Source organism: Oncorhynchus masou, chromosome 6 (genome assembly GCF_036934945.1).
Source record: "Oncorhynchus masou masou isolate Uvic2021 chromosome 6, UVic_Omas_1.1, whole genome shotgun sequence".
Classification (NCBI taxonomy): domain Eukaryota; kingdom Metazoa; phylum Chordata; class Actinopteri; order Salmoniformes; family Salmonidae; genus Oncorhynchus; species Oncorhynchus masou.
Window position 1 is genome coordinate 45,121,583 of NC_088217.1, and position 15,487 is coordinate 45,137,069.

Sequence of the window (15,487 nt, forward strand, 5' to 3'; positions counted from 1 at the left end):
AGCAACAGTGTGTGAAAACCTTGTGTAGACTTACAGAAAACATTTGACCTCTGTCATTCCCAACAAAGGGTATATAACAAAGTATTGAGATAAACATTTGTTATTGACCAAATACTTATTTTCCACCATCATTTGCAAATAAATTCATTAAAAATCCTACAATGTGATTTTCTGGATTTTTTTCCCTCATTTTGTCTGTCAAAGTTGAAGTGTACCTATGATGAAAATTACAGGCCTCTCTCATCTTTTTAAGTGGAAGAACTTGCACAATTGGTGGCTGACTAAATACTTTTTTGCTCCACTGTACATCTGCTAGATGTGAATGACAACACTCCAGTGCTGTTGCCCAAGGAGGCCCAGGTGTGTGGACTGCAAGGTTTATACAAATCTCCGCTGTTGAAAGTGAAATGTTGGTCTAAAAGAAATGTGAGATAATGTCTAGATGATTTTATAATGGAGATCAAGTTCATTCATTTCCTGGCTGGGCTGATGAGACAGTGGATTACGCAGTCAGATGGAACAGAGTAAATGGGCACTTTAACATCATAGATTTAGCTGGTGGTAACTTCTGGAATAGACAGCGGCTGGAATGCGGTTTTAACCAATCAGCATTCAGGATTAGACCAACCCGTTGTATAATTTTTCATACGGAACACTTGAAGGTATTATTCTGTTATTTATTATGTTGTTTTATTTTAGCAAGAAATCTAATATAGAATTTGTTATTTTATTTGTTCTACCAGTTATCAACATATTGTTCAATGTGGTTTTTTTGCAGTGGTATCGTTTGTCATTGGGTATTGTATACAAAACCTGGTATCACAACAACTACCTCTTTCCCTACTGTATTTAATTAATTTATTTATTTTGCTCCTTTGCACCCCATTATTTTTATTTCTACTTTGCACATTCTTCCATTGCAAATCTACCATTCCAGTGTTTTACTTGCTATATTGTATTTACTTTGACACCATGGCCTTTTTTTGCCTTTACCTCCCTTATCTCATCTCATTTGCTCACATCGTATATAGAATTGTTTATACTGTATTATTGACTGTATGTTTGTTTTGCTCCATGTGTAACTCTGTGTCGTTGTGTGTCGAACTGCTTTGCTTTATCTTGGCCAGGTCGCAATTGTAAATGAGAACTTGTTCTCAACTTGCATACCTGGTTAAATAAAGGTGAAATAAAAAAATTTAAAAAATCAGTATCAAAGTCAAAAATCTGGTATCGTGACAACAGTATTAGAAACAACATTGCTGTGGGACCTGATATTTGAAAAGCATCTACAGATTTTTTTTTTGCACATAGCCCAACCTTCTCCTCCTCCTCCTGTTTTCTTGAGGAAGGGAGTGAATGGAGCCACTCTGGGCTGAATCACATCCCTCATCCCCTAGGCTGAGACAGACCTCCAGAACTAATCCACTCCACTCAGTCCACACAGTAATTAAAGCACTACCAGAGGGCTTCTAACCATGGAGGCTGCAGCTGAGAGAGAGAGATCAGGGTTAACACACTGACACAATCACACAGGTAGGTGGGAGGTATACACGAAGACAAGGATGCAGATTTCATATTTAATCTCAAAGCTTGAGAGGATACTTAAGCCATGGAAAGTAGTATCATTAAAGACCACTATTATAAAAAGGTGAGAGGAAGACATAATCTAAATGGTTTTCCAAGAGGTATCTCAAGCACAATGCTCTCAGGATACACATTTAACCTTGTATTATGCTGTGTTACCATGGTAGACCTCTAGTACTATTTCATGTCTTGGTCCTATTAGTTGGAGCTGGGACGATAAACCAAAAAGTATTGACACCGACCATACCAACCACCTATCGCAAGAATTTAGCTGATATCGTTCATTACGATAAGAAGCCTATACAAGAGTTTGAAATTAAATAAGTTTGCAAATATGGGCGATTGTTAACCAATAAGAGTCTAATCCCTGTCTAAGCCGAGGGATGGGGGGGGTTCTACTAAGCTATATGGAATTGTTTTAAAAAGGTCGTACTAATGATCATTTAGCTTTTTGATTTTAGAAAAAAAAATACATCAAAAAGTGTATTTGATGAAAAATAAATATGGGCTTATAGCAATTAGCCCATACAACCGACATGGAACAACAGATAGTCCCCCCTCAAAAAATCTAAAAGTAAGTTTGCTCTGAAGTGTCTGTTCTAGATCTGAAAGATATAAGAAAGATCTGGAAACATTTGCTTGTTTTTTAACATGTATTTAACCCTTTATTTTTGGCACTAAACAGTGTCCACATATACTTCCATACATTTTTTCAACTAGTTCCCGGGGACCTTCAAACGATTCTTTTCCTAGAACAAAACAACAAACGTATTTGTTCGCGGGAGTTTCATCTTTCCATCGAGGGGTCATAATAGTTTGTAGGCCAAACTGTTCGGACGCTACAGACAATTTTGTGAAGACCGATTTTCGGGATGTCACATGGTCTGACAAGCCCCCCCCCCTTAGCTCTTTCACCGCTGAAGCAGAAGTGTGACAGATGGGTGCATCTCAATCCACCGCATACAATGCAAAAAATCTGACATCTCTAGCTTAAACTGACAGATTTTTATGGGGATTTTTGTATTATGCTAATTCGATTTCTGCGAGGGCGCAGATAGACCTTAGGGTGCTTAATGGAACAACTGATGGCTACAACCATCAAACTAGTAGTAATAGTTTAAATGATAATAAATAAATAAAACTGTGCACATTAAATGTTATAAACTTGTGCTATTTATCGTTATCAGGTAATTTTGGTAATTTATCGCAATTTGGATTTTGCCCATATCGCCCAGCTCTACTATTAATAATTAAAATCATAATCTGCTTAATAACCCAACAAATGTTATGACATGAAAACATATCTGTAGCAAAGATCCAACCAAATAAGATAACAAGTGAATGAATAGTCTAAAGTCAGCTAAACCTCACTTGGACACAGAAGCCCGATTTGTATTCAGACGCATGTATATCCTGGGGCTTAGGGGAGGGAGAAAACCTTGGTAATGAACTGGTTGATGCAGGGTTACACAGACAATTATGAAGTGAAGCGGAGGCTTCCTACAGAGAAAAATCACCTATTTCTGAAACACAACAAAAGATAGCTTCCTCATCAGGGTCTCGAATCGTTAGAGAGCACGAAGATGTAAAGCACTAAAGCATATTGATTAAGAGAGAGTGACTGATTAAGGGAAGATCCTGATTAACAATGCAAATTGCATTCATAGAACACAAATGTCTCTCTTTGGAAGAGATCAGGGGTTACATGGGGATTGTGTAGCTGGTGGAACTATCCTTGAAATTGGTTGCTTTCCGTAGCCATTTTTTTAACTGAAATTCTCACCATGCGGCATCCCACACTAAAACAGTGAACTTCCACCAACTCTGTCCCCGCAAATTAATCTCCTGGCCAGGACTATTTTGAGAAAACATATTATATGCCCTTTCTCTCTCGCTCCTTTACCTTTCTGTTAGTGCTTTGACTGGTTGGCTGCCGCTGGCTCTAGAATATCCAATCTCAGGTCTGATAATATCATGATTACCCCATTCTGAAGGTCAGACTTTGGGACACCTTTTGCTCATCTCTTAATTTTTCAATGCATTTAGGTCTATTGCATAACCTTCCCTGGCCGACTACTGAGGCACAGGGATTGGAAATGGATTGCAGCAGGAGTCCAGGATAGAACAATGCAACACGTTTCTTTGTCTATCTTCAGCTAAGACTGATCTAGCTTATATGAATGGAGGGCAGTTGGGTCGGAACATATCCTTAACTCTATTAACATACCCTTAACTCTAAAACACAGACAATAGAGGCTGCTATACTACCTATTGGACTGAACCATTGACACATGGTTTGTTATCTAGACTATAAAAACTCTCCTTCCAGACTCACATTAAGCATCTCCAATCCAAAATTAAATCTAGAATCGGCTTCCTATTTCGCAACAAAGCATCCTTCACTCATGCTGCCAAACATGACAACGTCAGGCGATGTCATTTACAAAATAGCCCCCAACACTCTACTCAGCAAATTGGATGTAGTCTATCACAGTGCCATCCGTTTTGTCAAAGCCCCATATACTACCCACCACTGCGACCTGTATGCTCTCGTTGGCTGGCCCTCACTACATATCCGTCGCCAAGTCTGTTTGGTAAAGCACCGCCTTATCTCAGCTCACTCATCACCATAGCAACACCGACCCGTAGCACGCGCTCCAGCAGGTATATTTCACTGGACATCCCCAAAGCCAACACCTACTTTGGGCGTCTTTCCTTCAAGTTCTCTGCTGCCAATGACTGGAACGAATTGCAAAAGTCAGTGAAGCTGGAGACTTATATCTCCCTCACTAACTATAAGCATCAGCTGTCAGAGCAGCTTACCGATCACTGCACATCTGTAAATAGCACACCAACTACCTTATCCCTATATTGTTATTTTTATGCTCATTTGCACCCCAGTATCTCTACTTGCACATTCATCATCTGCACATCTATCATTCCAGTGTTAATGCTAAATTGTAATTATTTCGCCTCTATGGCCTATTTTTTTTTTTTTTTTTTTTTTTTACTTGCTATTTTGTATTTACTTAGCCACCGTGGCCTTTTTTGCCTTTACCTCCGTTATCTCACATCGTATATAGACTTGTTTACACTGTATTATTGACTGTGTGTTTGTTTCACTCCATGTGTAACTCTGTGTTGTTGTACCTGTCTAACTGCTTTGCTTTATCTTGGCCAGGTCGCAGTTGTGAATGAGAACTTGTTCTCAACTTGCCTACCTGGTTAAATAAAGGTGAAATAAAAAAAATATTTAAAAAATGGGATTGCCTTACCTCCCTACATTTGCACAGACTGTATATAGATTTTACTATTGTGTTATTGAGTGCACATTTGTCTATCCCATGTGTAACTCTGTTGTTTTTGTCGCACTGCTTTGCTTCATCTTGGCCAGGTCACAGTTGTAAATGAGAACTTGTTCTCGACTGGCCTACCTGGTTAAACAAAGGTGAAATAAATAAAAAATGAAAATAAAATCTACGGAGCTAAAGGTCCACACAAAGATCCTGAATCCCACAAGTCACTGTAACATTACCAGGAGAAGGTGGTATATAGTTCGTGACAACAACTATTTCTGCTAACAGTTAGCGCTCCTTCCAACAGCTCTTTACAGTATGTCACCAACTATAGAGGGGACGACCAACAATAAATGGAAAACATTGTATTGTACCACATTACGTAGCTTGGGTGGCTTGGTTGAATGGGCTAGCAGTGGATGTCATGTTGTAGGTGGTTTGAGGGATATAGGGCCATACCTTGTGTTGTGTGTGAAGGGAAGAGGAGATAAAGAGAAATGATGTGGCTCATCCACACTACCTGTATTCTATCAGCACACCACAGACTCTGTGTCCTGTGTGGAGAGAAGAAAGGCTCTCGAGGACAAGAGAGACGGAGTGAGTCTGAGGGAAAATGGCATCCTGCTTATCAAAACGCCTGAAATCGTAATCCTTTTCCCTGCGTTTGGACATACTTATGAAAGCAGAGCTGCCTGACTTGGAGAGAAGCATGACGAGGTGTCTGAGGTTCTGTAGAGCAGAGCACACACCAGACAGGCTGTTTAATCCAAGATCCCACTGAGCAAAAACTGGTTGAACCAACGTTGTTTCCAAGTCATTTAAACAAACAAACAAAAATCTATGTGATGATGTGACCAGTGGGATATCACTATAATTGTCAGATATTTTCAAACATTTGATTGGGGTTACATGTCATTCCGCACAAACGACTTCTAAAGTTGTGGGTTAGCAGTCAGTAAAGTGCTGATAGTTGAAGGCATCTGGTTAAGTTTTATGAAACACATCTTGCCTAGCTCCCGGTCAGATAAAAATCATGTGAATGCGTGTAATACCGATATTATCTAGCGACATCGAACAAAGTATAAATGCAGGAGAAGCCAAACCACCTGTTTATCAACAGCCGGACCGCAAAGACAAAACAATCACATATTGAAAGAATGTGAGGGAAGTGAAAAGGTAACACAAGTAAGCAACAAAAGGAGAAACCATGTTTCTCATAGTAAGGCAGAGGGTTCAGATTCCTTGAAAATACATGTGAAACAAAGTTTGGACATCAAAACAAGTCCATTCTGTTTGAAAGTGGATAGAAGTATGTGTTGCGGTTCACAAAGCACAAGCTTCAATTAAAGATGCACTTATCCACAGAACTGATACCACACTAGTGTTGCTGTCACCTTGAAGACCACGTTTTCAATGTATTATGTCCCTCCTGAACCTCCATGCAGTATACTTTTATTAGCTGCCTTGACTCTATTCCTTTAGAGAGAATCAAAAGCATCCCAAAACAACATTGCTATTCATATTAAATTGGCATTGTACGTTTGCTTGACACATTGAGCCATAACAGAAAACACAAATATGCACTCTACAAAACCCACCGTGCCCTTCTCACCCCTGCCCCGGTGGATGGTGATGAGCGAAGGCTGAAACTCATCACGGATGTCTTTTTGAATATGTACCGACAGCGACTTTAAAAGCCACTATCCTGAAGAAACTGCAGTTCAAATCAATTTATTTTGTGGTCTGCCGCTGCTCCTGCCCACGTTCCTAGGTGTCTGTTCCAGCTCTTAGGCCGAAGTGATGGTTTACACTGTGATGCACAATTACCAGAATATCCCTTTTCATGGCCCTTCTGGCCACAGCAGGAATCTACATGGAATGAGCGCTATGCCTCTTTAGGCTCCCTGCCATAATCTCTTAAACTCCTCCCCTAGAGACAATCAGCTCCATTGCATGTGCTATTTCACTCTGTTAAACTTCAAGGCAGCCAATAGATTTATGTGATGATAAACAATAAAGGTATTTTGTGTTACCATAAACCAATAAAAGCCTGTTTAACATATAGGGAAATGGAAGCATGGCCAGCTGAGACTGGATAATGGCAGCTAGAAGAGTGCTGTACTCACAAATTGACCACAACTAAGCCCAAAAGGATTGTATTTGAAAATAACATCACTTCATACCTTGATTAAATTTAGACACAGTGACATCTATTTGTATTTGCGGGAATAGTTGGGAACAGATTTCCTAAATATATATATTTTTTGCTGAATTCCTGGTGATTTTATGGACTTTTTTGACCAAACACTAAAATCCTTACAAAAACTGGCCCTCTGTTGCAGATCCCTGCATTAAGGCCACAGATGTGAAAAGGCACTGAGGTGGGTGGCTAACAAGAAACAATTTGCATTTGTACCATTAGGCAATGGTCTAAGATCTACCCACACACCCTCCAAACAGTCAATATGACAAATACTGTCGAAAAGCATTTCCTTCCCACCACCGTAAAGACTGGATGAATGGTGTGGGATTAGAACATGGAAATGTCTGAGGTTCACTGCCCAGCTAACAGCATAGAACCCATTGTCAGGTTGCACCTGGCTGGTTGCTAAAACAGTATTCTGTGACGCTGGGCCGATTGCTCAGTGTCTTCCTCTCACAGGATGCAATGGCTATAGAACTTAAATTGTCCAGCAACCTTACCATTGTAGCACCTCAGCCCCTCCCTCCTCTCTGCCTCACCCTTAAAGTATTAGATGACGGTTCTGGGTTACACACAAAGTATTGTTAGTATTAAAGTCTTCTTCCTTTTCTCCATGTTGCATTGTGTTGTGGAGAAAACAAACCCTCAGTCAGGCCAGATGCAGCACATTAATCATAGCAAGAGGACTTAGCAAGCTCCTCCAGACAATATTCCTCAGAGTGGCCAGTAGGACAGCACGACTCAAAGATTGATTTTCACAGAGCAAACTGAGTGAGAGGGTACAGAGGTAATATTGTATCGAAGCAATGGATGCTGTACAATAAAGACCAAATTCAAATAATCTAGCACTGGAATGGTGGATGATTTCTGCTGAAACTTGAAGGTGCAGGCAGCAGTGTTTCTCTCTCAGAAACACACACACATACATACATACATACATTCATACATGCATACATGCATACAATGTCGTACAACCTGTCCAACTGCATCAGATTCTGTCAACATTGTTTTTGGCGAGGGTCACTGAGAACACCTCAGCCAATTTCCAGCTGCCTTCAACCCTAAGCCTCCAGGCAAAGTAGCTCCCTATTGACTTAATGTGTCCTTCTAAATAACCTCCGCAATAATTAAATTGCTTTTGTTTAAAGCTGGTGACATGTCCCAACAACCATTAAAACAAGAGCTCCATTTCATCCTAGCAAATAACCTAAACTTTGCCTGCAGAAAAGATAAGTGTCTGGGGAGTGTCGGGCTCATCTTTCTCTAGTGTTAAATCACTGAGAAGAGTCATAGGGGATAACATGCTGACTAGACCACTCTGAACCAACTATATTAATGTGGGGACAGGTCCAAAAGCATTAAACATTTATGGCAATTTAGCTAGCTAGCTTGCGGTTGCTTGCTAATTTGTCCTGGGATTTAAACATTGGGTTGGTATTTTACCTGAAATGCACAAGGTCCTCTAATCCGACAATTAATCCACAGATAAAAGGGTACTTCTTCAATGAGGTTTAACGGCAGTTGGAATCCAATATATGTTGCATTACCGCCACCTACTAGACTTGAAAAAACAAAAACAAATACCCTACCATCTAACACTACACTCACAATTTAAAAAAATTAATTACACCACCCTGCTCCACTATTTAAATATATTTAGTCCTACCCCAGGCCAACAACCTGAAAGGACGGGACATCACCACTTAAGACACCCTGTAACTCTTCTGACGTCAAGTCTCGCACACCCAAATACTGCTCTGCAGCTGCCACCACAACCTCAATTTTCTGCAACTTTATAGGTTCCATACCTGCAGTAGTTGATAACCATTGCTATAAATGGAAAAAAAATCTAATTTACTGAAACATGTATCACTTGTTGGCATATCCCTCTGTACCGGTACAGATCTACTACTCCTCTCAGGATCCCTCCCCCTTGACCCATCTTCCTCTTCTTTCTTCACTACCTCAGCATATGACAACTTCTGCACTACTCTAACCCTGGAAACCTCAACCTGCCTCTCTCTTACGGGACGATCCTGATCCCCAACCCCATGGGCACCCCTACAATTAACACATATCACTACTTTCCCCAACGCTACACATTCCTTTGTCTCATGCCCTTCTACACACCTCTCTCCTAAACACTGCTGCCACATGACCATAAGCTTGACACCTGCAACAACGTAATGTATTCAGCACAAAAGTTTGTGTAGGATAACATATATCCTAACATCACTTTGTCGGGCAAAAACTCAACATCAAAATTCGAAATTCAGACAACGACTCGTCTGTTTCACCACTCTCGATACCCTGTCTGTGTTACACCAAACGACGAGCATCACAAACACCGGGAATCTTCCCCTTCAGTTGGTCAACTTTTACATTTACTGCTACCCCAGTAATCACTCCTTTCAATGGCGCCCTTTTCTTGACAGCGAAACAATTCACATTTCTTGCCCCCATTCATTTAACGCAGAGAACCTTCTCCCTCTGACCAGCAGAAACACAATTATCACAAGACCACTTCTGGTTACCCTCACTGATTCCACAGTATCTAACACTGTTTTCACCCACCCCGAAACCACAAATGGATCAGCCAAAAGGCAAGGGTCCACTTTTCCAAAAACTTCACTCCTACCCTAACAGGCTCATCTTTATCCTGACCATCGGTGCAAGCCTCGGGATCCGACAACTTCACCAGACCTACCACCTCCAATACTTCGACCTGGTTCACTTCCATTTCTCCTCACTCTGCTTACACTTTCTACCATTCTTCTTTAACAAACCAACTCCCCTTTTCCCACCATTTTTAAACAACTCAAGCTCATCGTCTTCCTCTCTCTCTCTCTCTTACACCTCCTCGTGCTCTCTATTTCCCTCCATTCCTCCTCCATATTCCAAGTATACGTCTCCTTATGATAATGCTGCACTTCTCTTGCTTTCTCAAGGGACGCCGTTTAACCGGCTGTCACAATCTCCGTACAATCAGCACGAACCCCTTGGGATGTAGCGCTCAACAGTGCATCCCACTTATAAAGCAGCTGCTTCGTCTTGATGTTATACTTTATCAAAAGCTACCACGATGCTTTCCATTTCCATTCCATGTAAAGCTAGCTACTGCGCAGGTCACGGCCAGATAAAAGGGTAAACTGAGTTTGTTTCTAGTAATCTCTCCTCCTTCAGGCTTCTTCTTCTTCTTTGGACTTTATATGGTGGTTGGCAACCAACTTTAAGGTGCATTACCACCACCCACTGGCCTGGAGTGTGGACTTCAGTTAATCTTTCAATCACCCACGTGGGTATATGCTCCTAAAAACCAATGAGGAAATGGGAGAGGCGGGACTTGTAGCATGTCAAGCGTCACCAATAGAACCAAGTTCTATTTTAGCGCCTGGCTACGCAGACACTTGTTGACACGCTGCGAGCAGTGTGTGTGCAACGATTGAATAATGAGTATGTGTACACCAACGCAAGTGGTGTGGTCAGCATGTAAGGTCAGTTTTAGGAGTTAAAACCCTGCCCAGCTGAGTTCCCAAAGTTCTTAATGTACTACACCTAACCAGGATGTTTTCATTGAATCAATATCAAATGTACAATTCTAAGATGAATACGCAATGCAAGCAACTAGAATGGTCAATTAACAAGAATAGGAAAATAATCTGCCAGTTAGGTTTGTTTTTGCAATTGTAACAGTATAACTTTATACCGTCCCCTCGCACGAACCAGGGACCTTCTGCACACATCAACAACAGTCACCCTCGAAGGGTCGTTACCCATCGCTCCACAAAAGCCGCGGCCCTGGCAGAGCAAGGGGAACCACTACTTCAAGGTCTCAGAGCAAGTGACGTCACCGATTGAAACGCTATTTAGCGCACCGCTAACTGAGGTAGCCGTTTCACCGTTACACAATATTAAAAGCGACTTAAAGACAAAAATATGAGCTATTCTGAAAAAAATTCAGCATAATTTCAAATTTTTGGAGAGGAACCTCACCGATTGAAACGCTATTTAGCGCACACCGCTAACTAAGCTAGCCGTTTCACATCCGTTACACTCACCCCCCTTTTGACCTTCCTCCTTTTCTGCAGCAACCACTGATCCGGGTCAACAGCATTCAATGTAACATTATAATTTTAAACCGTCCCCTCGCCCATACCCGGGCGTCAACCTGGGACCCTCTGCACACATCAACAACAGTCACCCACCGAAGCGTCGTTACCCATCGCTCCACGAAAGCCGCGGCCCTTGCAGAGCAAGGGGAACCACTACTTCAAGATCTCAGAGCAAGTGACGTCACCAATTGAAACGCTATTTCGCGCACACGGCTAACTAAGCTAGCCGTTTCACATCCGTTACACTCACCCCCCTTTTGACCTTCCTCCTTTTCCGCAGCAACCAGTGATCCGGGTCAACAGCATCAATGTAACAGTATAATTTTAAACCAGGGACCCTCTGCACACAACAGTCACCCTCGAAGCATCGTTACCCATCGCTCCACAAAAGCCACGACCCTTGCAGAGAAAGGGGAACTACTACTTCAAGATCTCAGAGCAAGTGACGTCACCGATTGAAACGCTATTTAGCGCACCGCTAACTGAGGTAGCCGTTTCACCATTACACAATATTAAAAGCGACTTAAAGACAAAAAGATGAGCTATTCTGAAAAAAATTCAGCATAATTTCACATTTTTGGAGAGGAACCTCACAAAAGATGTGATGAGCTGAAAATAAAACAGAGCACATGAAAGGAGAATTGAATTCCTCTGAAAAATAAAGAGAATAAAATGAAAAATGTATTACATTGAATACAGGTAATACAATAAAAGCTGGGAGTTTCCAGCAGTAAACACACACAGCAGGAGTTAGATGGGTGATTTAAATGAGCCTGCTTTGGTAAGTCTGATGCTTAAGTGATCATTTAGAAAAGGATAAAATTCAATGTTTTCAATGTGAACACTCTTTTATGTTCGCTTGGAAATTCTGTTCATGTGATAAGAATGAATAGATTTGTATATTGCAAACCTCTTATCAAATTCAGAAACAGTTATCTTTAGGGACAGGACGATACCAGTATCGGGATATTTTTTCCATGACAAAAATGAAAACACAAAGCAAACTCTTTGGTCCTTTAATAACCTACTGTATGTTAAAAATGGTGTGCTATATCTTGGAAAATAAATAGATGTGACTCTGGATGACAAAATAATGATTTCTGTTTGCAACATTACAGCTGTTTTCCTAAATAAGTTAAATCAGCTTTATGATTTGTGATTTTCCTTGACACAACACTAACGAGTATTGCGAAGCTGGTATAGGCCCGGCCCTAGTTATCATGCAGACTCAAACCACATAGTGTACATTCCAACCAACTTTAGCTGCATCAACACATGTATGCTTGTTTCACCAGAGCTGCATGTTGTACCACAGTGTACCTTCTTATGTCATGATGGAATGCTGCATATATCCCCCCCACACACACTCTATCACTCTCTGGTTGGGATCTAATGTAGCCCCGGAGAAGAGGGGGACAAACAGTCAATAAATGAGACCCAGCGCCACCACAACCACAGTGCTTACCTTTGAGAATGTTCTGGCCTTGCAGTAGATCCCTAGAGACAAAGACTGTGTAGAAGCTCTCGGAAAAGCCTGGTCTGCATGGGGGTTTAGGTGGTTGGTCTGCCTTGGTCGCCTGGAGAGAAAACAAGACAGCCTATAAGCATTGGAGAATTGACTTGTTGCCAGAGGGTCGCAGTCTGATTTTACAGGTGTTGAGACTGATATTGAACCTTCAGATAGATTTAGAGACTGGTAGGATTGGGCGGTATACAGTATCCCTGGGTATTTCAAGATTTTCCAATCCTGTCAATAACATTTTTTTTTAATACATTTTAATATTTGTACTTCTTAAATAAATACCTGCAGTCAACTTGTGAATTAGATAATAGATAAAGCAGATCGTGTTCATCATCTAGGCCAGCGATGACGCCTCTCATTGAGTAACTCAAATTGAAGGCAGACCAGGGTACTGCACGCTGCCATTAGCAACTAAATTATCTATACCTTCTTCTGTGAGCGATTTTAAAATAATCGGTTCAAGGACATACATCTGGTGTATTAGTAACAATATCGTCACCATGATTGTCTTTGAAACATTTTCTTATTTACACGAATATTGACATTTTTCCATTCCCTATCATTTGGGATGCCTGCAGTACCGCGGGCGGCCTTGAACTTCCGAAACTTCAATCGTTCTCCCCTGGCTTCTTGAGATGAGTCACCCCTGCAGCGCAATTTATTTGAGGTGATCAAGTAAGTGAAGCGAGGTGATCAAGTAGTGAAATTCACTCATGTTTGCCAGATATATATTTTACAACAATTAAGTTAACTATCTAAGATGTGCCAAAAAAAATCTCTCCAGCTGAGTTTTGATAATTTGCTAATGTTAGCTTGCTCGATCAAGCTGCTTGGTAACAGCAACAGAGACGATCCCCTCCTGGATTAAAATACCTGATGTTTAATATTTGTTTTGTGCGTTCTGCAAACTGTATTTTGAGATACTTGCATAACTTTGAGCTGGTTTGTCTGTTTTAGAAATTAATGTTTGAATGCTCTTGTTAGCATTTACCTAGCATCCGCGATGGAGATTCCTTAATACTTGTTAGAATTTTGTAAGTGACGTTTAAAAAAATAACCCTTGTGACCCTTGTCGGTAATACAGTATATCCCGGGATGGCACAGTATGTAGGTATAGAAATCTGGATACCGCCCAACTGGTGTTGCTGATTTGCTTCAGTCCATAGCTTGCTGTTTAAATGCCGACATTTGCAAGTGAATCATCAATACCAGATACACCAGCGGGTTCATTAGACACCTTTTTAATTTTATTTATTTTGTCCATTGTAAACTACATTAAACCTTAATGGGTTTATGAGAAGGGGAGGAGGAGGAGAGAGGGGAAGAGTAGGCCTAATCCATATGTATATTTTTAGATGATGATGGGCAACAGAAAATGCATATTAGATCATAGACCTACTGAAGTCATGTGCATAGTCTCAATGCGGTAAGCGTATAGTAAAGAGAGAAACAACCGATACAAAATGTGTAACTTATTGTTACAATTATCAGTATTGTGTCTGCAATTTTCTACTCTCTTATCAGTCTTCACTCTACTTTGCTGCAGCAAAGGTGCTATCCAGGAGACAAATGTATATCTTTCAGGCATGAGTAGGCTATAAAAAATAAATAAAAAATTAAATGGCCGTCATTTCAGATAAGTTTTAAAATGTAAATGCAATCAAATTATAAGAATAGTGCATTTGATATTATATCGAGAGATAGGCTATAATATGCTATAACGAGCAATGGGCTAGTGCTGATCTAATCAAAATAAATTACAGTCCATATTGTAAACGGCAATGAAGTTCGTAGCCTCGTATAGCCTATATAATTTATGAAACGAAAGGCTTCGGCATCCTCTGCAATTGATATAACACACTACTAGACTACTGCAGTTCATTCAGTAGACTAAAGTAACCTAAATTAGTTTTTTTAAAGGCGCTCAAAATTCATAGCCGATTGGTTTATTCAGGCACCTGTCATTCAATACGGATGTATCTTTTCGTGATCAAACCCGAAATGACTGCTGCCTACAAAATCATTTTGAAGAATCGTTTGAAAATATCGTGACATTATACGTAGTTTAAATGCATTATGTTCCCTATTGCCAAAATTCTACTGCAAGGAAAAGTCACTCATCGCCACAATTCAGCACCACATGCACTGCGCTGCAAAGCTCGTGTATGCCAAACGGGCACAGCAGTGCAGTAGACTACTTCTAACGTATTTCGAAAATAAATAAATATCTTACCCAAGATGTGTCCACAACTAAGGTGCACGTCAGTATAAGAACGGAGCCTAAATTCATCTTTGCCAGAGCGCTGTAAAATCAAGGGACAGAGATTGGCCCGACTCGCCTTCTTCGAATAAATTGTATAATTCCCGGAGCTCTCTTCTTGGATGCAGTTCTGAGCGCAATAAGAAGCTCTTTGAGAAATTGTCCCGACTTCTCTAGAGCAAAACTGCCGCTGAGGAGAGCGATGCCGATGCTGCTCTGTACGAAGGAGCAGCTCGCTTATTGGTTGGAAACGTCACCACAACCCATCCTACCCGAACAGAATGCGCCGTTGTCTAATGTGACTGTAAAACAGGTATCAACTAGATTCAGCCGCGGGACCATTTTTTTTCTTGAGTGGTGGAACATAATTACAAATCATTTGTGGACTGCAAATTGACCGCAAGAAGCCCAAACATATCTAATATTTGACTAGAACATAAACATTCCAAACCTTGCTTACATTTTCTTAAATGATTTGTATATGATCACGTGTTTCTCTACTACGCATCG

The 15,487-nt window shown here is 40.8% G+C and overlaps 1 protein-coding gene across 1 annotated transcript in view; it reads right to left on the reverse strand.

Annotated features, from left to right (window-relative positions):
* The window catches only part of LOC135542116 (cadherin-4-like), a 250,989-nt gene extending 235,767 nt beyond the window's left edge, over nt 1-15,222 (reverse strand). Inside the window, exons 1-2 of the mRNA XM_064968776.1 lie at nt 14,951-15,222; nt 12,661-12,772 (exon numbers count right to left, since the gene is read on the reverse strand). Of these exons, the coding sequence (XP_064824848.1) occupies nt 12,661-12,772; nt 14,951-15,007 (169 nt within the window). The 5' untranslated portion in view covers nt 15,008-15,222. The remainder of the gene's footprint in view (nt 1-12,660; nt 12,773-14,950) is intronic.
* Nucleotides 15,223-15,487: the final 265 nt, after the last annotated feature.